The following is a 24,469-nucleotide window of genomic DNA, read 5'->3' as shown; positions in this document are numbered from 1 at the left end:
TTGAATCTTCCTTCGCGGCCGCAGTGTTTACTTTCAATTACGCTTCGAAAAGAATCGAGAAACGCGATTCTTTCCAAGGCCTCCGTATTCTTTCTGGTGCTACGACGTATGCTTAGTAAGTATGTTTAGCCACGACAGATTCGAAACGTTTGGGGGTTTTTTAAGGGATTTTATAGAGAGGCTGCTAAGCGCACCGGTTACCGCGCGCGATATCGATTTGTTATAAGCTCTGTAACTTATTGTATATTTTCATCCGCGAAAATGTTTATTTCCCCCCCTGAAAATGTGGATAACAGCTGGAGGTAACCGCACGTCTCGTCGTAAGCTTTATCAGAACTCCAGCAGTGCGCACTTAATCGCTGTACCAGGAAACGTGCATTTATAAGATTACCATCCCGGATTATATCCCCTGCGAAACTCCGACTAACAGCAGCGCGGAAACTTATTCTCGGAGTAAACGAACGGCGGACTTCTTTATTAAATAGCAAATTTTTTTCTTGTTAGCTTCAGAGACCCGATTTACGACCCCTAGAATTAGGACGCACATCTCTCCGATAAATATAATATAAATTAATCCTTTCAGTACAAATCGGACATATATTGTGCATCGCTTCTAAAATGACTAAAATCTTCTTTGAGGAAAAATATCTTCCATCTCACTTTCTTCGAAAATCACTAACATAACATTTATGCGCGTTATTATCTAATACTTATATGAAATTTAACTTGAGTCACAACGATAAACAGCGTGAGATAAAAAAAAAGATATAAGATTATATAGGTAAAAAGATTTCAAAAATCTTGGTGGTCCAAGAGTGCTAAGTGAGTCGAATGATGTGTGCGAGATTTTTAACACTTATCTTTATCTATAATAAGGTACTGAAGGGATTACGGCGTACATTAATAATTACTTTGTTGACGGGACTGGGAACAAAATATGACCTACATATAACAAATATATAAATAAATTAATAAATAAATGTTTTGTTCTATAAAAATATATGTTGTTTAGAAGCTATGTACGAATTGAGAATAAAAATATCTTTGACATGTTATTAACGCGTTTTAGCATGTAATACCTTTAAATCCCCCGTGCGGAGAGGCGCAGCTGCGAACAAAATTGCGCTCCGCGCGTTCGGCAAAATATGTTTTTCGCGTAAGCCGTGGAAATCGGAACGCGACATATTTTATTTACATTAATTATTCGCGCGGGATTTCTATATCGCGATCTCAATTTTATGCTCGAATGTATAATCGTCCGCGCGTGGATTACACTTGTCGAGCGAATCGTATTACGGGGAGAAAGCAGTTGAATCTTCGTCATTATAGTTTCGATTCGCTATTCAAGAATTCGCAAACGCGACAGAATTTGGCGTTAACCGACAGCGTGACTGTCGAAGGAGCGCCGCCGGATAATCGATAGCACCGGCGCCGCGTTTCACGAGGGTGAGAAAAGGGTGAAAGGGGTCACCGTGCCTCTCTCCGCCCCATGCTGTGCAATATAGATCCCGGCCAGACACTGGTGAAACATCGCCGGAGTAATGCGAGCACGTGTATACGACGTATAATCGCGAGCGAGTGTTCGAGAAAAATTAGCGACGTACCGATCGAAGATTCCGCGAATGTAAAAGGAAATTGCAAGTGAACGCTCGTTCGCGTCGCGCCGTTTCTCTCGGATCGAGAAAGTGTAATAATTTTAAAAATAACTTAACGATTGTTCTCATAGTGCAGACAGCTGACGCAATTTGTCGAGTAATTGCGCGCCGTATCTAAAAAAAGGGGGGATGAATGTTCCGAGGTAATTGCATCTGTAAAAGCTGCTGCCGATATAATGGGCCAATTATCGCGTCCGATCGGCGCTGCAAGTGGCGAGCAACGCGACGATTAAACTATTGACTCGGTGTATTTTTAATTTCCTTGCGCGACCCATCGATTGTGTACGGCGGCTGTATAACGAATGAAAATCATTTTGCAACGTCCTTTTCCGCTCCTTTTCAATTTGCGCCACTTAATTTGTCAAACGAACAAAAACGCTGCAAATTAGCGCGCAATTCCCTCTGAGAAAGTTCCCTCTTTCCTTCTGTATTAAATACGAAATTCGAAATACTTATATTTAACGGGTCTCGAGAAATGTGACGGTTGTATATTAAAATATTTTACTTAAAAAGAAAATCGATGCCGCATCAGCCTCCGTCTCCGCGCATCTGCGGTTATCTATTGAAATAAATTGAAGAAATAACAGATATTGAAAGTTATGAATATACAGTAACGAGTAAAAAAAACACGCTTTATTTTGTTCATATAATTATTGTCCGCATTCTTCAATGGCATAATGGATTTTTTGCGTTCTTATATGATACATTATATTATATTGGAAATATTTTAAATATTTTCAATTATCATAGAATAAATTCATAGAAAATCAAATATGATGAAAAATTCACAAATTGCGCAGTTTTTTTTGTTCGTTACCGTAAATTCCGATCAAAACAGATTCCTTCAGTAAATTTCTCCGTGAGAAAAATGACATATATTAATGTTTTCTCCCTTGGAACATTCGGTGCCATAGGTTGCGAAAGGATTAACGGCTTTCCGCAGAAATAAATGCTGACGGAGTGTCTATGCGGGTGGATGTGGTTCTTAACGGAGAAGAGTAACGAAGACGCGGTGGGGAATTGCGCCGGTCTTCGATGGGGAAATCCAATAGGAGATAATGCAGTTTAGTTTCTGGAGGCCGATGAAAGCCGTGGAGCGAAGCCCTTTGCGCGATAAAGGCGCCGTTAAATAAGAAAATTCAACCTAATGGAACCCGAAGACCCGACCGTTTCGCTTTTAATTGCCTTTACGCGCTTCGCAAATTAGTCCTCCTACGGCGCAAGATGAGGTCCCACTCCGCTAGGATCGTAAAACTGCAATTACGCTTAGCTTATAAGCTTCTTTAAATGCTTCGTTGCGAAGAAAAAAAATTGCGATTGTTTTTTTTTTTACGGGAGATTTTCCAATACTTCTTGATCACTTTGTTCACATACGTGGCAGATAGATAAATTTTATTTCATCCGATTAAACGAGAAAAGCCGTCGTCCGTAACGGTAAACTCCCGCGAGACGCTCATCAAGAAGTTCAATCGAAACTAATGCAATTTCAACCACGAGTTCGACGGAAAATGAGAGGCGTTTCCCCGACGACCGCCTTAATTCCCTCATTTCCCGCTTCTCCCGGTGAAAAAAAAAAAGAAGAGAAAACGGGAAGCGCGCTTCTGCGAAAGGAAAGTAATTATTGCCGTTCGTTAATCTCATCTCGCAGTGCGGAAAACAATCGCGAGCAAACAAAAACAAAGGGATGGAGATCTCGATGGAAGAAAAAAGGAAGTTACCTGCGTCCCCGAGTTGGCCTACTTTCTCCGAGATGCAACTGTTGCGTCTCCGCAGTACGTTTTATTTAAATACCTTATTTACTTACGAAGGAAGAGGAGCAAGCAAATAAATTTGTAACTTATTTGTGACTATATAAACTGGCACACACTTATTCCTAGGAGAATTATATCAGGAGGCTTGCATTTTGGATAATCGGAGCAGTGAGGGAGATACGTAGACTCATCACGAGGCCGGAGATTTGATAAAAAGAAACGTTTCCTTTATATACGCAAGATTTATATACATGATACGTAAGTAAATAGCAAGATAAGTCTATTGCGCGTAGAAACAATCACCATTAGTTCTACGTGAACGTCACCGGCGCGATATTAGAAACAATAAAGTAAATCATATTTGTTAATATCACAAAGTATTGCCGTTTCTCTGCTTTTTCCAGCCGACGCGCAAGCCTATCTATTGTATATTTCCTGCACGCTTGAATGGCAATACATGGAAGACCGCAACATGTCTATAAAGCGGCTAGAGCATGAAAATATATTTATCTGTATTTATCCTCTTTTTAGAATATGCGCGTGTGTGTTGCGTGCGTGTGTACGTGTGTCCATAGGTATGTGTCTTTGTCTGTGTTCAGAAAAATAGAGTATTCTTTCTCTCTGGGTTAAACATGAAGAAACGTTGATAATTCACCACCGTCTGTCGCGGGTGTCCTTTGTAAATGACACTTAAACTATTGTCATCAGTCTATAACGTTAGATAATTATCATCATCAGATATTATCGCAGATATGCAGTCTACTTCACGTCTATTAATCTCAACTCATATTTTGCAGAGAATGAAAAAAGTAATTCAAAACGATTCAATTTTTGCTCCATGAAGAGATACAACGAGATAGTTAATAATCTGTGGCAGGTAATTCTTTTGCAAATTGCAAATCGCACATATGTACTTCAATCTGCGTCGAAAATTAATCAGAGAGAAATATTTTTAACGTTTTATTAGCTACCTTTCTGGGCCAGAAAAGATTAATTTTTTGCACAAATTATTTCTCATTAATGAACGAGAATTGAATTCGCCCTCAATTTAATGTATGTATATGTATATCAATTACTTAATACATAATAATTTATCGGGAGTCAATACGCAATAATTAATTCATATTATTTGAAGAAATTTACGCGCGCAAAGAGATGTCAAAAATATAATTTATTGGTCATTATTATGCATTGAATATTTGAAAAGTGCGGAGAATCGCAAAGTACTATATCAAGTCCATTTAGAATTATAAAGAATCAATTAAATTTAAAAATTAAAAAAATATTTCAAAATTTTAAAATAGCGCAAAATGGCGTACATTTGCCGATTTAATCTCCACAATCCATTATCTTCTTATCTATCAATCTATTCAGCGATCTTGTAATATTATTGTTTCTCCTCATGGACCAACTATCTTACTCCTAAGTACCTTTTGATCACAGATTATTTCATGGGCGTTGCGACGAATTTGTTGGAAAGTTACCCAATATTTTCTCGTACGTCAAAATGTAGCGGCTCATTAATACAAAAAAAATAGTATAAATAAAATCATTAACCAAAAATATGCGGTATGTCTATGTTAATTGTAACAGTTATTAATATTAAATATTAATATTCGCACTGCACCAGGTATGTATCACATCTTATAGCTTAAACCGAACGCAAATCATCATCGTCAAAATGTGTTTCACTTCGGAATAATTCGCAAGTACAACTCCATATATATAGATTTAAGTAAAATAACAGGGATATGAAATAATTATATAAAACGTTAATAACGTTAATACATAATGCGTGCGCTTTAAGTAGCTTCGAGCTGATGTACTATAAAAAAAAAAATTAAGGTACAGCATGTCCCCCAGAAGTTGCGCAATTTCTTTCAGCTAAAATTGAATTAACAATTGAAATTACGATCTGACATTAATGTCAGTAAGTATTTATGGCTCACTTAATTGACTTAAATTTAAGGAACACTTAAAGCGTCCTTTAATTAATGAACAACAAAAATAAGATAAAAAGTTAAAGAATGCCAATCTTTAGATATTTGTTATAGTTTTCATACACAAAATTTATTAAAAAGTTCCTGAGAAGAAATGCGCGTTGCCTGGGACACTCGATCGTTATAAGTGACGAAATTCTTATTAAAAAAAAAAAAAAGAAGGATTGACTTTGGAAGACGTCCATCCCTACGTTCGACGTCGAAATGTAAACGACCAAAAGACAACACTTACTTAATTACACGTTCGATGTAGAGAGTTCTTGGTAAACATTTAGTACGGTCGTCACATCGGTCACTTCGATTCTGGAAATCGGTTTCGCGGGTTCCACGTATATAAATCCGTCCTCGTCGTTCACGGACTCACCGATTCGGAGCTGCTGCAAATTCGCCACGATCGAATCTACCTGAACCGGCTGATCCGGCGGAGCGGCCTCGCTCCGGAGTTTGCTGAAGTGAAGGTAACAGATGCCGCGGTAGCCCTGCCAAGTTATCTCGCTCGGCTTGACGCCGCGCAACAGCAGGGCGTTCTTCAGATCGCGGACTCTCACACCGGACGAGATGTTGGAGAGCTTCAACGAGAAATCGATATGCGTTTTCGTTTTGGCACGAAGATTCTTACGTCGCCGCGACGCGTTCTTGGTATTGTTTTCCACCTTCGTCTGTAACACATAGGCGAGATTTATTTGTAAAAAAAAAAAATACTAGAAATATAAATAAATAGATAATAAAATATTTTCAAGTTAATCCCACTACTTCATTTGATAGACTAAGAGGGAGATTTGATTCATTCGCAATATCTCTTGTTGATAAAAGTACGACAGATATAATTATAAAATTCAATATAAGCGAAGAGAGCGCTTACTTCAGCATTGGGAGAATTACTTTCTTCTTCAGCTTTCGGCTTCTTATACGTTCGTCTTCGTGGGAAGCGCGGCTTGTCAACTTTATCCTTGCCGCCTTCCACGATATTTTCTGTATTGGACGCGTCTCTCTTCGTGCTAAAACGCTTCTTTTTGGGATATTTAACGCGATTCTTTATGTACGGGCGTGTCTCCACGTCGGAATCGACTTCCTTGAGGACTACGATTTTGCCGTCCCTGCGAAAGAATGAACCGTGTATTTACACGAAATAGTCGTACATAAAGTGATTCGGGCAACTTAATGCATACTTTTCATCCATCTCTTTGAGCTGCTGTAATACCTGCATGGTTTTGAGTCTTCTTTCGCTAAGCATATGCCACAGAATGCCAGACGGTTTCTTCAGTCTCGGCTCTACGTATATAGTCTGCGTCGGCGTGACAATTATATCTACCGGCACGTCGTATTCTTTGAACAGTTGCGGCGGCAGGTGATCTACGATTTGGCAATCGTGCACCGTCGTGACAACAAGCGTATTTTCCGTAATCGTGCCCATTCTCATCATCATCGCGAATTCAAGATCCGCGAAACCTTCCCCCTTGCCAAGCCGATATCCGTCCCGACTGACGCATACAGATCCCAACACAACGAGATCAACCTGAAAATGAACAACAAACACAATAGATATTTAGAATCAATTAATGTCCCTCGAGATGCCATCAAGATAAATGTTTGCGCAATTTAAAAAAGTTTAAGCAATCTATATATAATTGTGAGAAAATAAGATAATCTGTTATTATATTGTTAGTGACATTTCAGTCTGTTTCTATATATAGTTTATCTTTTATCCATTAATAAATTTACTAATTATATCCATTGAGCGAATTAGCGTTCTAAAATTATATGTGAAATATTTTACCTTGATATTGGAATCTAACCCAAGCGGTTTACCCGCTTGCTCTAGACCGCGCGTGGAAACGAGCGTTTTCAGCTGTTCTTTCGTCGCGCTTGCGACCGGCGTGACGTGTAAGAACAAGCCGGTTCTCAATCTGGGGATAGGCACGATGATCTCCTTGTTCGCCTGCAGGGCCAAAAATCTCACCGGCTCCTGCGGCTTGTCCGGATTTATCTTTATGACTCTCGCCTTCTTGAACTCGTCCAGCTCGATCAAGCGCTGCGCCGCCTCCGCGGCGCCTTTGAAGTTCGGGATACGCTTGTATATGCTAACCGGGAAATTCACCAGCTCGTTCTTCATCATGTAGTCCCACACCTTGCGACGGAAACTCGACTTCGTTACCTCCTCGGCTGTAAGAAATTGTCGACGTGAGGGCATCAGCTGGCGAACGGCAACAATACATATACGGCTCGCGCGTGCAAAATCATTTCAAAATGGTGAGACGCGCATACGCGGCGCGAGGTACGTCTACACGTCTCTCTCGCAACACAAAACACAAGTGCCCAAATTATTTCTCTTTGACGTTCAAGAGCCCGTAGGTGGCCGTATCGATGGGGGGGGATTCAAAGAAAACGCCTGTTGCGCCGATCGCACCACGGGCAGGCCCACTCACGTAAGTTCTCCGTCATCTTGACCGGTTGATCACCAGCGGAATCTCAGTGGGCGGAGGTCCAGGACCCAGGAAGAGAGAGATCCCAGGTAGCGTCGTCCGCGAGGTCTCTCCCGCAAAAATAGACCGCACGCAGAGAATCGTCCCCCCGTTCACACTTCACACCACACGCGCGGCCCCTTCCCCTCCTCTAACCCCTTCGTGTCTATTTCCACCGCGGCCGCCACGCCCGCAAACCCCGCGGCATCGCAATCCACTAGGGATCCGACCAACCTCGCCTCGCGCGTCGACGCGAGATATCGTGCGCGCGGGGCAGGAACGCCGGGGAAAACGTGAGGGACGTCGGAATTTCGACGCGCTTTTTTTTTTTGCGAGGACGACCGTCGACGGACGATCGCGGCGGGAGAGAGGCGACAGGACGAATCAGCTGATCCCTCGAGCAGCAACTAGGGAGTTAGAGGCTCCAATGCCTCCAATTCCCCAGCTCGTCGTCGTCCGCCGAGGATCAGCTGATTCGTTTGACTGTTGCTGCAATTATCCATCCAACATGTTCGCGATAGCCTTATGTTGTCCTCACGACATCCTCCCGTCGTCCTCACGTCGTTTTTCATTCTGTCATCCTCATAATGCTTTCTAACTTGTGGATCTGTTTCGCCCGCACTGCCCGCAGCAGCTGCACCACGTCGCACTTTCTCGCAAGGGGACGAATGGGAAAAAAAGGAGGAAAGATAGATACAAAAAAAAATTGCCATAAAAAATAAACCTTTCTTAGATTCACCTTTCCTCTCTGATAAACAAGATTGACCAGATATTCGAACATTGTTGATTACGAGACAGAGCGAATAATCGCAGAAATGCAGAGAGAGAGTGTAAGCTGCAGTGCAAGTCGCTAGCGCCGTCCACGTGACTGCCGAACAGTAACGGACACTTAATTTTCTTTTTATCGACGTGATTTGCGAGGATACTTTAACAGACGTTTTTTTTCCGCACGACGGACCGCGAAGATTTCCACACGCGGGCGGAGCCCAGATGAAGCGCTCGAACCTCAGATCTCGCAAAAACGGATTCTCGGTCAAATTAAACAAATGCGGCGACCCCGAGGGCGATTACACCCCTGCATTCGCGAGCGCGAGGAGCGAGACGAGCAGTCGGGCAGTCGACTCCGTCGTGAAAGATGGCTTTGCTCGCGAGAAACATCTGCAAGGCGCTCTCCCAGGTAATCACCGACGTTCCTCCGTCGCCCCGTGTGCCCGGAATCTCGCCGCGTGCAACCAGCGAGACGCGAGAGAGGCGCGCAAGGTCTATCGCGACGAACAAAGCGACTGCTCCGTGGCGAGGCAGACGATCGCAAGGGCATTATATATATATTCTTTGTGGTGTCTTTATATCGTGATATTTTTATCCGAGATCCGCATCCGCGTGTCGGAAACGTAAGCTTAATTTGCTGCTCGACGCACCGCGAACGGCATCCCTCGGATCTGCCCGGACGGCCCGCGAATCGGTACGCGTCGACCGAGGCGAGCACGCGCATCCACGAGCTCGATTGCTTATCTCGTAATTTAATCGTGGTAGCGTTGCTATTCGTCGATAAAAAGGCGATAAATCGGCCAATTACGCAAGAAGAACCCGATTGCTCGTAGGAAGTTTTCGCGGAGCAGTACAAGAGACCCCCCCCCCAAGTGCCGATTACTCCAGTTAACGAAAAGGATTAATCCTAAGTCTGTAGATCCCAAATGTGTAGCATTCCTAGAGAAAGAGAATTAGACGTGAAATTGAAGTAATGAGCGCCACTTTGAGAATTCTTTGTATATAACTAATTATAATTAATAACGCGTGTATAAATTCTGGCATTTTCAACTTGTGCAGTAACTAATTATAATTAATAACACACACGCGTATAAATTCTGGCATTTCGGGCACCGAATTTGCATTTAAAGTAATATTGCGTTTGAAGTACGTACATCACACTTAGATTATCATATAGTAAATTATGAATTTCATTACACCTAAACAAATTGTAATTCTCTCCCTTCGCAGGCTGCTCAAAAGAGCACAGCTAGAGCTCTGCATGTGGGAACAGTACGGCAGCAAGAATCAGTGAGTATCACTATTCTTCAATAATTATAATAAATACATATGTAACACATGTGTGCACGTGACTTCTTTCAGGCAGTTGAACAAGAAGGAAAGTTGAAATGTACCTTGATACCGGGAGACGGTGTTGGACCCGAACTCGTGGTCGCAGTTCAAAGTGTTTTCACAGCCGCGGATGTCCCGGTTGAGTTTGAACCTTACTTCTTGTCCGAAGTAAATCCAACCCTGAGTGCTCCACTGGATCAAGTCTCCAACAGTATCGCTAGAAATCGAGTTTGTTTAAAGGTTTGATTATATTACTCTTTCTAAACTAATGATATAATAACATGTACTAAAACTAATAATATATTCAACGCTTTTTCGTGTACATACAGACAGTTAGAAAGCTATATCATTGGATAGCTAAAACATATTGTTACTTCTGTGTAGCTTGAAAATATAATTTAAAGTATAAAAATTTTTTTTCTATCGAAGAAAGTAAATTTTTTTTAAAGAATGGCTGAAAATACATGATAATTTAGTAAAGTGACGTCTACAATGAGACTTAAGACTAAAAAAAATTAACTAATTACAGTCGATTATTTTTCTCACGTGAGGTGAATGATCCGAATGATCGTTTATGATCGGTCAATTTTCTTACATTTCAAGTCTCATTGTTGACGCTGCATAACTCGACATAATTGCATGATGCTTAATATAACAGGGAATCCTGGCAACTCCGGATCACTCTATGACGGGAGAGTTGCAGACCTTGAACATGAAATTACGTAAGAGCCTGGACTTATATTCAAATGTGGTGCACGTGAAATCTTTGCCGGGCGTGAGATCGCGTCATCAGAACGTGGACTGCGTTATCATCAGGGAGCAAACGGAGGGGGAGTATTCCGCGTTGGAGCACGAGTCCGTCAAGGGGGTGGTCGAGTGCCTGAAGATCGTGACTGCCACTAAAAGCCAAAGAATCGCGAAGTTCGCCTTCGACTATGCCGTGAAGAATAACCGCAAGAAGGTCACGTGTGTTCACAAGGCTAACATAATGAAGCTCGGCGATGGGCTCTTTCTCAGATCGTGCCAAGAAATTGCGAAAATGTACCCCAGGTATACTCCGACAACTTCCTCGTCCGTCTATTAATTGCCGCTTAGAAAATTTATTACGAAGTTATTGCGAAGTACTTACTTTATAATTCCTATTTTCCGATGCAAACAGGATTACGTTCGAGACGATGATCGTCGACAATTGTACCATGCAGATGGTCTCCAATCCGCATCAGTTCGACGTCATGGTAATGCCGAACCTGTACGGGAATATCGTGGATAATCTCGCGTCCGGTCTGGTCGGCGGTGCCGGAGTCGTCGCGGGTGCCAGTTACAGCGCCGAGTGTGTCGTCTTTGAGCCGGTAATGTATCTGCTTTTATTTGTACAAAATAAGAATTGTATCCAACGCAGTTAATATTAAGAGGGATCCCTGAAGCTCGATTTAATTTACCAATTTTGAAACACAACTTACTAAGGAGATCCATATTCTTCCACAGGGTGCGAGGCACACGTATTCCGAGGCGGTCGGCAAGAACGTCGCGAATCCGACGGCGATGATGCTGTGCGCGGTGAAGCTCCTGAACCATTCGAATCTCAAACGCTACGGCGAGCAGATACGGGAGGCGCTGAACCGCGTGCTGAACGACGGCAAGGTGCTGACGAAGGATCTGGGCGGGCAGAGCTCGACGACGGAGTTCACCGCCGCCGTGATAAACAGCCTGCGTTAACGATGTGTAACATAGGAAGCCGCAGGTCCTTGCGTCGCAAGTTCATTTTTGTCTGAAACGACTGTGCGAATCGTAGTGCCGCACCCGTTATAGGGTATATCTAACTCACATACATCATAAGATTTGTAAAGCTATATATATCATCATAGAAACTTTGTAAAGACGCAAATTTTCATTTGTAACAATAATCTTCAGTATGTTCTACGAACAGAAAGAAGCCCAAAGTTTTTTGAAATCACTAGATTACTTGAAGTCTACTTGCAATGAGCGGACTGCGAAATTAGATATATAATAGTTATATAATAGATCAAAATAGGCACAATTGTATCATATCTATAATAAATTACGTTTACCTTGTAAACGTTCTCTTAAAATATCACAACCTCCCCTTATTTCATGCAATTAGAAATAATATGTAGATATATATAGATGTATAGATACCTTTACATTTCATAGCAATCTCTGAGAAAAATTAAATAGAATTATTAAAAACTGTGAAAAATTAGCATTGCATTAAGACACATTTTAAATTATTGATTAATCTTTTTCCAATTATTTTTTTCTTATATTTACGAAATAAATGTCTCATAATAAATATATAAATATGTGGAACAAATAATCATATAAATAATATATAAATATATTGAAATATTCTATTCACACAAAATAAAATTTCTGGTCACGAATTCATGGAATTACGAGAGACCCTGTAAGCTGATGGTAAGCACGTGTCCATTGACAGTTCGACGTGGCGTCTGTCTGCATCAGCTGATCGCAGCTCTTCGCCTACATGTCGCACGTTTGTACATACGCAACGTACAAACGAGAAGTAACGTAGGAACAAAGCATGCCACTAACACCTGCATGGCCAATGGATTCCGTGGAAGTAATACGTCAGGACATTGTCAAATACCAGCTTCAAGTGAACGCTTTAATACAAGTAAATATATATCGTCGTGGCACATGGAATATAACCTAATTTCAATGTTGATGTGGCAAAGCTATTTTGACGGTATAGATACATCGCGAATCGTATCGCAATAGGTTTGCTAATTAATGTTCTGTGACTAATAAATTACCTGTCGATCTCCGTGAAGGACATACAGCAATGCAGTGGGCCGCAGGAGGTGCTGAACGAGCTCAACGCCGAGGGCAGGGCCAAGATAGCGGTTTTGAAATTCTCCATAGAGCATCTGGCGTCCCTCGCCGAGACCGAGGCGGACGGGCAGAAGAGGGCCGAGCTGCTGTCCGCCGTGGACAGTCACAAGGAGCAGCTGAACACCTCGTTGGCGGCCTTTCGCAAGGCCAACGTCGTCAGCGCGTGTGTCATCGACAAGCTGGCGAGGGAGAATCTGTTCTCCATGCCGGAGGAGCGACAGAACGCTCTCCGTAGGCGAAACGACAAACGGAGCTTGACGAACGCGTCCAGCCAGGTGACGGACAAGCTGCTAAGCATCTCCAGGCATCTGGCCGAAACGACTCAGAGAAGCGCCGACACGCTGGACACTCTGCGTACGTATAACCCATGTCCGCCTGACTTGACGGCGAAAGCTGACGGCCGACGCTGGATGTTCTACGGATTATTGTTGTTTCAGTAACCTCTTCGGACAAGGTTGGCAGCACCAAGGACGAGTTGGAGCATCAGCAGCAGGCTATAGTACAATCGGGGAAGCTCTTAGGAAAATACGGTAGACGAGAAGTCACCGACAAAGCGCTGCTCGCGCTGGCATTCGCCTTTTTTCTTGCCTGCGTATTTTACATTCTACAAAAAAGATTGTTCTGAGCGTGTATATAAAAAGTGTTCAAGATGATATCGAATTGTTCTGCACATAACGTGAATGCAAAACTTCTTATGTTACAACGGGACGGGGGAGGAAGAGAGAGATAATGTGATATATGTATATTCTTCAAGAGGACAGAGGGTGGACTTTTATAAATATTTTAATAACTTTATGTATATAAGTTACTCATTAATCTCTTAAAGATCATTTTCATTCCGTCACCAGATATTGTCAAATAAAAATAACTGATTGTATATAATAGCATCCTGTAAAAAAAAAAAGACGTTATGAAGAATTTCTGGGTACACGTATACTTTTACATTCACCTATTAAATAGATTGCACTTCATTGAATGCATTGCACTGAATTTTAACACTGGAAGGGGTAATAATAAGACAGGTGTAAATTACATTTTTAACAAATCATCGATATTAATGTGAAATTATAACTTTTTCGTTCTAAAAAGTCTGATAAGATTTTGTTATCGATATCGTTAAATAAATTCCCCTCTAGTGTTAAATACGAATAACGTTATTCTTACACGTGGGATGCCGTACATTTTTACAGCCGCTCATAAATTCTTCCCTGGAGACTATGCCGTCTCTATTCGCGTCCATCTTCTCGAAGAACCTGTCCACCTGCTTGTTGATCACGGACTGTATGGTCTGCGCGTTCTGCACCATCTCGTAAATCGCGGATACTATAACCAGCATCTCCTGCCTCGTGATACAACCGTCGCCGTTGAGATCGTAGAACCTGACAAGCAATAAGTTCGAAGAGAGCATTTCGCGTGTGTCGCATTGCGTCGCTTTTGCTACATGATCATCAATTCAACGAAGAATAATTTTCAAACTGATCAAAGAAACTTTCTTCATCTTTTTAAAATCAAATTAATTCTTCTAATCCGAATAAATATTACACCTTATTTCCCTTATCCAGAGAAATCACTACAGTTAGTAGAAGCATTGGAGAAAGCATTGGATGAACTCTCACTCGAATATCCAGGAGAGCTTCTGATCCACGTTGCCGTTGATCGACCTCATGGCTTCGAGAAGATCGCTGAAGCTGACAATGCCGTCGCCGTCCCGGTCGAAGCTGTTGAACACGATCTGCGCGTATCGGGCCGGATCGCCAAGCGGAAATAATTTGGCGTACGCGGGTTTCAGGTCGCCGGACGTCGCGCATCCTCTGGGACAGAGCTGCTTGAAGGCGCGATACAATTTACGAATTTCGTCCTTGGAAAACCCGGTGCGCCAGGTCAGGGTGGACAGTTGCTCGGGGAAAATGTACAATGAATGTTTATCGTCCTCCTGGATGCTCTCTACGAAAACGTGATCGAATTACACAGTAATATTACGTTCGTAAATTTATCAAAACATCCCGATTTGCTTGAATAATTTTAAAAATTTCAAGTTTCTAAAAATGTTCCTATCAAATTCTTTCACAATTACACTTTTCAATGAATATAAACTATAATTATGATAAAATTAAATTATCGCACTTTAAAAGATTTTTTCTGTTTTTACATTTAATTAATGCTAAATGTGTGTTATTATCACCAAGTATGTATGTTAATGGAAAGTTGCAAATTATTTACCTTTAACTTTTTGTTTTCTTTTTTCATACTCGATTTTCAATAACAAAATTAATAAAATTTAAAAATTCCTAGTAAGCTTCCCGACAATTAAATAACGTAGTAAATAGAAAAGGCTTGTGGTAATCGGCGTGGTAAATAATGGGCAAAATGTAATTGCCAATTATTAATATTTAATATCGATCAACAGTTTCGACTAACTTTTTTAGCCATCATCAATGACAAAATTATGAACGGTGAACTCTCGCAATTACTTGTCGTGTATCTAATTATGGCCATAGGTGAGAAAGCCATCCGCTTACAATCCAAATTACGTTATCTACAGTTGAAGAGAATGGATATGATTGTGTATTTCCTCTAATAAATTCAATTTTAAAAAAGGAATAATTATAATATTCAAAATAATGTGCAACTTATCCTTGCAACAGATATACAAACCGCATAGAAATTATAAAAGTCAATGAATCGACGATAAATCATAGTCAAGAATTCAAATAAAACAACTCGGCATAAAATCAATAAATTAAGAACATGAAATAAAAATCTGAATCTATTATACTATTCAAAGTCAATACATTAAAAAGAAAGTCAAAACGTCTGTTAATTTGTATTAAATATTAATAATTGACAATTATATTTTGCGCGCCGATTTCCATTAGTTTTTTTTTATTTTTTACGTTATTAATAAAATTATTATTCAGTCACTTAATTAAATTCATTTATACAGTTATTATAAAATTATTAAAAACGGACAGTGATTAGCTTTATGTATTTTGTACACATTACGTTCTTATTATCTAATTTAAACGATGCGGATTTAATTAGCAATATCTAGCGTTATATAAAAATTAGATTAGAACAGAGTCCTAATCTAATAAAGTTCTAATCTACAATTAAATTGGATATCATTACCAGTAATCTTTTGGATGCTTTTTCTCATTTTCCTCAAGCTACGTTGCATCTTTACGGAGAGGCTGGGTCGGCGAAGAGACTCGCAATTATCTTTGCCGTCGACGCTGCCGTGATGTGACATTAGAAGAGACGCGGACGTGTGAGACCAGATGAGCTTGACAGTGATCAACGCTTTTCAGCGAGTGTCGAGCGGAACGAAACTGACGCAGCCGACTGCACGGAGCAGTTTTGATGAAGCCTGCAGTAGCCAAAATATTTAGACGATTTACCGCGGCATGTCTGCAAATCCCAACAAGAAGTGACGTACGAGAGCGCATATCCGCGGACGTTTTTAGGCGCGTCGGTCGGCTCATCTCGAACGAGCAGTTTTTTTTTCCTAGATCATCATGCCATGATTGCGAGTTAACCAATCACTTGAAATGTAACTTGTTTTTGTAATTGAGCGACACATCTCTTCGACTCAAAAGTTGTGTATCACTGCTTTCATCATCAAAATGCTTCTAAACAATTCCTACGTTTATTTTATTTTCGAATCCTTGAATTTGCCAGATCACGATATCAGTTATGTGTTATCACTACCGCAATTGGCGAGAGCGAGATTAATTTGATCCGACTCGCGAAATTCCAAATCAGATCTGGCGGACTTCGAGATGGATTCTCGGAAAAGAAGAAAAGGAAAGGGGAGACATAAACGCTTCATCGAGAAAGCATTTCTGGAATTTCTTGCCAAATTCACGTAAGTAAGGCGAGGGAGACGTAGAAGCGCTTTCATGCATAGAGCGATCAGATCGCATATTCTCAAAAGTGTTGAAAACTTCCTCCGCCCACAAACTGCCTAGTTTAAATCACATATATGAAAGCGAGTTTCTTAAATAACTTTACACACGTTTCCCGCGTTTATCACATACAGCCTTGTAGTATAGAAAGTATAAAAAGACTCTTAAATATAATGTATGTACATAAATACGTGTATATACAATTTCTTTAACTCTTTTGTAACTCTAAATTAAATTTCGAGAAATTAAGCTGATAAACAATCGTTCGTCCATTATGCGAGCATCTGTGTGTAAAATAGACAGACTTTCACTGCCAAACGCTATTAATAGTCCCGGGTGGATTGCAAACCGACTATTACGGTAATAGGAAATCGGCAGAGTAAATCGAGCCGTTTACTCGATGGCCCGTAATTCGATGGTTCATCCTCTGACGGAAGAATCAAGTGTAAGGTGACAGTTATAAGGTGCAGTTGCGCGAAGTGGATCGACCTTGTTGTCTGCGTAATTTACCGAGTCAAGTTATTCGGTATATAAGCCTATCAAGCTACCAATGATTTCCCTCAAGGCAACACCTGAGTTATTTGTTTACGTATAACCCAGTTTTTTTTTACGTGACGTACAATCCGGTATTACGTGATTAAAGAATTTATTGCCAGTGTCTCGTGGTCGCGGTTTCCTGTAAGAAGTTGCGTGCAGTGTAAACGAGGTTGAGAAAGACTTCATGTAAGATGACGAATAACGAACGGGAAAAAAATGTTGTATCCACTACAGGGGCTAATTTGCACCGACGTGTGGATTGGTGTTAATTGCGGGAGGTAAATTATCTTTCCCTCTAAGCGGGATTACGAGCTGAAAGAAAAAAAAAACAGCGGATTACTATATATATTATATACTACTCATATCGATCGCATCATTGAAATAATTTAAAAATAAATTAAAATAACAATTATAATTAATGATTATCATTTTTCTCAAATTTAGCTTGAAATTTTCTTTATACTTGAATCTTTGTCGTCAAGTAAATTCGATGTTTAATTCATGCATCGCGTTTTTGCCCGCGATTGTAACAACAAAATATAGTTTACAATTAGATAATATGGTAAATAATAAGAAGTAATATGCAGATTCCGTCATTGGGATAACAAGCATTTTTTTTCTCTAGAAAAATATTTAAAGCAACATATCTCGGGGAAGTACTCAAGGGGTCAAAGGGCAACTTGCGATTTGGTCCGCGCGATCGGTTTCGCGGAAAGTGTGCCGCGAAGTGTGTCAAGTTTGCCGATAAGACGATCCGACTACTGTCTTCGGTATATCGGCGCGAACGGCGTCCTTGACACGATATTCGGATGTAGAGCAACTCCCAATAAAGTTCGGCGCCAGCGCGGAAGAGCCGGACGCGAGGATGGAATATATCGCGAATATGTAGCAGCGCGGATCGGCCCGTGCGGGCCGCGTAAGTAACATTATAATGTGGGTCACGCGATCCTTTTCGCAATTCTCGAGGAAAAACGCGCGTCGCGAAATTCACCCGATGCGGTGCACTTTCATGATCGAATGCACGCAACGACATGCAAGCACACGTGCCGGCGGGCGGGCGAGTTACGTATGCAAAATCATTATTTCATGCAGAGCGCCTATCCGGATTTCGCGGATACGCCTACGCCCGGCGCGCGGCAGAAAGCGCGATCCATGAATTAAACATCGAATGCTAATCCCGAGGAACCGTGTATATATACGCGATCCGATCTGATGGCGATCGCGTTGCAATCAGCCGCTTCTGCACGTCCTCCGAGCGATCGGATTACTAGAGCGCACCCGGGGTTTTTCCTTTCCTTTTTCTTCCTTCAATCGCTTCATCAAGGAGGATCACGTGAAAAAACGTCATTATTATCATAGGACGCAGCGGCATACCGGACAAATGAGCAATTATGATGGTATCGAGTATCTCATACATCTCCCTTATATTCCCCGGTACGCGCAAACGATATTGCGTGCGCGGAATACGCGAGCAAGGGAGCGAACAAATGTTGCATATAAATCGCGTGTAAACAACGGCCAAGACAGTGAGAAGAGGCCTTCCCCCAAGTTCAAAAGCGCCCAAGCGGGTGCGTCATTTTGTCAGCACGTGCGGAATCCTAAGTCCGAGGAAATAATCGTGAAGAGGCGGAACTCGCTGGAATATGAAATCTCTCACGGCGGCTCGATCGCAATCTCGTCACGGGGAAAACAATGAAGGATCTGGAGTCCACATCCCGCGTGATCCAAGCTTCGATCTAAGCTTCATGAATGTAAATCGGAAACCTGGGAATCTGTAATGCAAAATACTGTAAGACAGATCGCGTGTCTCGATGCATAAATTCAATGTGCTTAATATCTTTCAGATATAGGATTCTATCAAAGGAAGAAGTCAGACATGAAAATTTACGATTGCAGATTAAGATTGAAGAAACCAATGATTGAATCTACCTGCGATTCAATAGAATTAAATAATTCTGAACTATTTAATTAATGATACGATTGTGATTCTAATAGAATTACATGTCGATTTATAAATATAAATGACTCTGCCGTAGACTTTTGTGTCATTTTATGCTTCCTGTCTGTAATTTATATATGATTATGAAAAATCACTGTATATATTCTTACTAAAGCCGATTGAACACGTGCGCAATCAGAGATCCCGAGTCAAGATCATTCGTCAAAAGACAACGCCAACCGCGCATTTTTCTGAGCGGTAGGGCGGTAGGCCAGCGGTATATAAAACAGCGGTAAGCATCCAGCATCTCTCCATTGCGGTAGTGCACTTGTTACAGTGGCTTGCGATTAGGCGGACGTCAATTATTACATCCACGCTCTGGTATCAATTATTTTGCAAAGGTGCTCAATCATCTTCCTGCATAGCGCATAGTTGGCGAACAGATTCAAATGAATAGCAATACAGTATAGCGAGATATTAGAGTATCTAGGAAAGACGTCGCATCGTCTCATAGCTCAGAAAGTGTGAAAGTCGCGATAAGAAAACATTGAGCACGTGACGCAACGACGTTTTCATTATACGGTTTTTTGGTGCGTGAACGCGCGTTGTCCCTGTTTTTATTCACTTTAGCGCATTACTATGTCCATCGCGACGCCTGTCAGAAGTGGTAAAATCAGCGAGCGTTAACCGCAGTAGGACCGTTCATGGAAGTTTTATTCTTTATTTGCAGGATATTCGTTTGGTGGCTACCACAGATTCTGTATTATCACGGATATCTCAGAGAGATCACGGGAAACTGAGTGATGTAAGAAAAATAATAATCTTTTCAATTACTTCGATTACATAATTAATAATCATTTCAATTGCAATGAAGATGGGACAAAGTGAATTAAGTAAATCAATGAAAGATGAATTAAGAGAATCAAGTAAATCTCAAAAGATTATAAATAAACGGCAAAATCTTGCTTTTCTTAAATGATTTTAATAAAACTCTGCTTCAATAGAAATTTACTTTAAAACTAAATTAATAAATTATTTCAAAAATATAGACTTATATTATATTATATATATATTATATCTTCATAAAAATACCAAGAATTCAAAAAATGATTAAAAACGTACTAATCTTTCAAATCTAATTTTGAACATCTTTTGTACTTCAGATTGAAAATCAAAATTCAACGTTAGACGCGAATATAATGCAAAACTGGATGATAAAATTTAAAAACAAGTGTCTAAAATACTCACAAAAAAAGAAATTAATCTTTCTCCTTCCAGATCGCAAGAAGATTGTTACAAGATTATGACCGAAATTATCAGGAGATCCAATTAACATGAAGCTAATCATTCTGCTGTTACTGCTGGTCAGTTCTGCTCTCTGTATGCCTTGGCTCGATCTGTGGTTCCCTCAGCAGTCCTCGTACGACAATCGAAATACCGGGTACTATGCAAACGGCCCGTATCGCCAGAGCAGAGGTGGTAAGGAGCGCTGGAAGCAGATATGCAGGACCATAAACCCGGACGCGTACGCGTACCCGGGACGCGCGCCTTATCCCGCCGCACCCGTCTGTCCGTGGTAAAGGAAAAAAAACTTCCGGTCGGATTTTCCGATCTGTCGTGCCAAACGCAAGCGAGAAACGTGTCGTGCGTTAAAAATATGAATTTATTGTAACAACGTAGACAGTATATGTCCACCGGGTTAAGAGTATTTTTCAGTCAATGTGGTTACGTGTACGTATGTGTCCGCGTGTGTGACAAACTAGTATACATAAATATTCGTGATTACATAGCTACTTACGGTACGCGTTCACCATGTAAAGTACGAAGCGAGGAGATAATCGTCCGCGAACCACATCACCTTTTTGTACGCGAACTTTTATTACTCCTCGCTTCTCGGTCCGTATTCGCACCTGTTCAATTTAAAAACAAAACAAAAAGATGAAATTGTGAAACTTATCGCAGAAAGTAACTTTGTATCAGAATCGAAAAAAATAAATTTAATGAATTAAAAGCTGTAAAAAATGAAGATTACTTTCTCGGACATTCGTGAGACTTGTTCCATCATGCAGTCACTTCATGTCAGTACAACTTTTATTATATCTTTCAGCGTTAAATTTCTAGTGCATGTACGGACCCGCTAAATATCTGCTAACTTAGATACAGTTACTTCAAAGGCCTATCTATCGATCTGTCATCTGTGTAACATCAATCGACATTCTAAGCCCATCACATCTACCTAATACATCAATAATACTCCCTAATATAGTTTTCTTTCTCTCTCTTTCTTTTTCTCTTTTCTTACGTATAAAAATAAGTTATGTACATTATATATGTACATTTTTTATATATACGTTACATTATAAGCAAATTTACATTCAAGTTTTTTTTTTTTAAATGCACGCCCCCACTGCGTAATTGTAATCAGGTAGTCTTAAATATCAAGTATATTACATACTCTATGTACAGTTCAGGATCACAGAATTCGATACAGCACGGCGGTATTGTGTGCACGTTGATGCTTGTAGTTTAAGAAAGCGAAAAGAGCCATCTTAACACATTATCTAAGCAAATTGAACAATATAAATACAGCTCAAATTTAAATATAATTGAGAGAATTGTATTTATACAGTTAATCTATAAAATTATATATTTAGAAATAGAACTTTCAATTTTTGTTTAAATTATATAAATGAAAATAAATTTGATTTGTAGCGTTAACTTTTCTTTTGCACAGTGAGATGCGTATGATACTACCGTAACTTCCAACAAGACCTGTCATCAATGATAACAATTGCGAAATTGTTAAAAAAAATATGGTAATTTTTTTTGCGAAAACGGGGTATTGTAGTATCATAATTGTGTCGCCATCACACTTCTTCCGCGCGACTGCCCTTAAATAAATTATACTACGGTCCGGCATCGCTGGACAATTTACCTGAACAATTCTAGAATAACTTATTCCTTACTTGGATCACAATGGTTTCGTTATTACCGGGGAGAAATTCCGCAATGCACTGGTAAAATCTTTTGTCGCACGTGCGAGGTACTTTGGAATCGAATTTGGGAGCGAGAAGAACAATCATTTCCAGACTTGTATCAGGCCGTCCGTGCTGCCGGTGAGAATGCACGTGTTCGACATGGCCACGGCGGAGATCGTGTCGTGTTGACCGGAGGGTGGAGTCTCGGGGCCGCTCTCCTCCGTGTTTCGTCCTCTCGCGTCACTTCCGGACAGCGGATTGGAGTCGTCGTCCACCAATATCTCCTGCACAACGTCCGTTCCGTCTATCAAACGTAAACTGTAAACAGAGAAGCGATATCGTGCGTTACGCAAGAACGTGCCAAATATATATGTATATTGAGTGATTAATTTTAAATTCGGTCGTTTACTGACTCGTATGCCAGTGAATTTGGAGTGAGGACATCGTTAGCGGCGGGCAGGGCGACGTAGGACGCGGTGGGTCTGTTTAAGTCCCAGAAGCGTAGTCGCATGTCGGTGCCGCCGGCCAGGAGGAAGCCCGAGCAGTCGATGCATCCGGCGTACATGGCACACACGGTGTGACCGGTTTGAGTGCGGCTCAACGGCGGGGCGTTCGATGCCCACAGAACCATCTGTCGCTGGTCGGTCTCCAGGTTCCACATGGAGATCTCGTTGTTGCCCTGCACCGCCGAGATTATCCACGAGTGCTCCGTCGGATGCGTTATCACCTTTCGCACTCTGGCGCCTGTGGGGGAAAACGATGAATAGCATCAGAAACGGTGAAACGGTATCGTTAGAACAATGACATGAATCATTTCAAGCTAAATCAGTATATCAAGCGCACTCTCTAAATCTGAATCGGTGGAAAAGTATTGAAAAATCACTGATTGAGTCAGTACTTGTAAATAACTATAATTTTAATAATATAATCTATAACTAAAACTATTAATATTAACTATAATTTCACTGATTATCAGTGAAATACTTGGGACTGATGCATTCAATGAATAACCATGATAATCGGTGACTATGCACTGATTCAGATTTAGAGAGCAATGGAAAATAAAATAGGCGAGATCTACCTGTCGGATGCTTGATGCTCGTTATCGGCAGTTGAAACCTCAAGTCCCAGCAGGTGTGGATACCGGAGCTCGTGCCGAGGGTCAGCCACTGCTGATGACTGTTCACGCAAAACGACGTGATGACTCCGTGCTTCAAGTCGTTTTCCAAGCGCCACGTTGTGCCGGGACATCGTAGGTCCCAACCTACCAGAAATCCGTACAACGAGGCGTACACAAGAACCGATTGCGAGCCGGAATCTAGATACTGAAGATCGACAGCAGGTCCTTCCTCCTGTTAAATCAATCGCGAGCAACGTCTTCCTTAGAACTTCTGCGCGTCGAATTTTTGATATTATTGCCGAAATCTTCTAATCACCTGAATATCCAATTGACGAGTGCCGATCAGGCTCATTTTACTAGAGTTTGGCTCGATCCGAAGTACGAATACCGTTCCGGACGTGCTCGCCGAGCTCGCTAAAGATTGCCCTTGGTCGCATACAGTTAAGCCAACCAGCGGGCCTCCTCTGTGCATGTACGCATGCCTGTGAAGCACAACATTAATGAGTACTGCATTATTAGTAACTCGAATCTTTAAGCTTAAAAAAAAAAAAAAGATAAATTATTTATTCTTTATTATGCATATTATTACATTATTTTTTATTACATTTTAAATAAATTAAAAGAATGTATAATGAAAAAAATACATATAAAATTCAATGTATAATTGTTCTGGAAAGGAAAACCAGTACCTAGAACGATTAGCGATATTTCGTCCCTCCATCTTACTGGCGTCCCAAATCTTGATGCATCCGTCGGAGGAACTACTCGCGAACAGGTTGGTATCCGGTATCGAAACCAGTCTATTCACCGCGGCTCTGTGCTCGTGAAGATGCGCGACGGGCACCCCTCGAGGCCTCCAATCCTTTGGCAGTGACGCGGAGCCTTTTAGCCAACATCGATAATGAATAAAGAAGCATGTGATACGGCATCACTGCAAATCCAAGTGTATGTACTGTAGTCACTTCTTACGCATTTATACGCGTGCTATATTTTTACACATTTTATGCTGTTTTATATTAAATGCATATTTTTTACACGCTTAATTTTACAATAATATGTGTTAAGCATGTAAAAAATACGCATTTAACTGTGTAAAACACAGATAAAATGTGTAAAAATAAGATCGGAAGAGCACACGTCTGAACTCC

The 24,469-nt window shown here is 40.9% G+C and overlaps 6 protein-coding genes across 7 annotated transcripts in view; 2 read left to right on the top strand and 4 right to left on the bottom strand.

Moving 5' to 3' along the window:
• LOC105453042 (protein Star) overlaps positions 1-5,702 on the bottom strand; it is a 47,784-nt gene extending 42,082 nt beyond the window's left edge. Inside the window, exon 1 of the mRNA XM_011694700.1 lies at positions 5,639-5,702. The gene's annotated coding sequence lies outside the window, so the exon portion shown is untranslated. The remainder of the gene's footprint in view (positions 1-5,638) is intronic.
• On the bottom strand, positions 4,926-8,043 carry LOC105453044 (methenyltetrahydrofolate synthase domain-containing protein-like). The gene is made up of 5 exons (XM_011694702.1): positions 7,833-8,043; positions 7,184-7,569; positions 6,576-6,922; positions 6,269-6,503; positions 4,926-6,065 (listed from the first exon to the last, which is right to left on the bottom strand). The coding sequence occupies exons 1-5, from the start codon at positions 7,846-7,848 to the stop codon at positions 5,643-5,645; spliced, it is 1,407 nt and encodes a 468-aa protein (XP_011693004.1). The 5' UTR covers positions 7,849-8,043; the 3' UTR covers positions 4,926-5,642.
• Positions 8,044-8,463: 420 nt separating this feature from the next.
• LOC105453041 (isocitrate dehydrogenase [NAD] subunit beta, mitochondrial) lies at positions 8,464-12,060 on the top strand. Its single transcript, XM_011694698.1, has 6 exons — positions 8,464-9,045; positions 9,867-9,926; positions 9,999-10,208; positions 10,627-11,018; positions 11,128-11,317; positions 11,454-12,060. Exons 1-6 carry the CDS (start codon positions 9,004-9,006, stop codon positions 11,682-11,684), a joined length of 1,125 nt encoding a protein of 374 aa, XP_011693000.1. The 5' UTR covers positions 8,464-9,003; the 3' UTR covers positions 11,685-12,060.
• A 252-nt stretch (positions 12,061-12,312) lies between these two features.
• On the top strand, positions 12,313-13,513 carry LOC105453039 (vesicle transport protein SEC20). Its single transcript, XM_011694694.1, has 3 exons — positions 12,313-12,624; positions 12,782-13,196; positions 13,280-13,513. The coding sequence occupies exons 1-3, from the start codon at positions 12,532-12,534 to the stop codon at positions 13,465-13,467; spliced, it is 696 nt and encodes a 231-aa protein (XP_011692996.1). The 5' UTR covers positions 12,313-12,531; the 3' UTR covers positions 13,468-13,513.
• Positions 13,514-13,607: 94 nt separating this feature from the next.
• LOC105453040 (neuronal calcium sensor 1-like) lies at positions 13,608-17,667 on the bottom strand. 2 transcript variants are annotated; one of them, XM_011694696.1, is made up of 4 exons: positions 15,972-17,667; positions 14,459-14,786; positions 14,007-14,221; positions 13,608-13,731 (listed from the first exon to the last, which is right to left on the bottom strand). In XM_011694696.1, coding segments are annotated over exons 1-4 (666 nt in total). In that variant the 5' UTR covers positions 16,093-17,667; the 3' UTR covers positions 13,608-13,729. The 2 variants fall into 2 exon arrangements, with proteins under 2 accessions (XP_011692998.1, XP_011692997.1); XM_011694695.1 differs by having other exon boundaries at positions 14,023-14,221; positions 15,972-17,666.
• A 3,201-nt stretch (positions 17,668-20,868) lies between these two features.
• On the bottom strand, positions 20,869-24,246 carry LOC105453080 (phosphoinositide 3-kinase regulatory subunit 4-like; the record flags this gene model as incomplete). The annotated part of the gene is made up of 5 exons (XM_011694781.1): positions 20,869-22,519; positions 22,615-22,945; positions 23,283-23,553; positions 23,638-23,803; positions 24,011-24,246. Coding segments are annotated over 5 exons (1,221 nt in total), but the record flags the coding sequence as incomplete, so codon positions are not given.
• Positions 24,247-24,469: the final 223 nt, after the last annotated feature.

This window comes from Wasmannia auropunctata, unplaced genomic scaffold (assembly GCF_000956235.1).
Source record: "Wasmannia auropunctata unplaced genomic scaffold, wasmannia.A_1.0 LD336022.1, whole genome shotgun sequence".
Lineage (NCBI taxonomy): Eukaryota > Metazoa > Arthropoda > Insecta > Hymenoptera > Formicidae > Wasmannia > Wasmannia auropunctata.
Note: the sequence above shows the minus strand (reverse complement) of the source record. Positions and strands in the feature narration are given on the sequence as shown.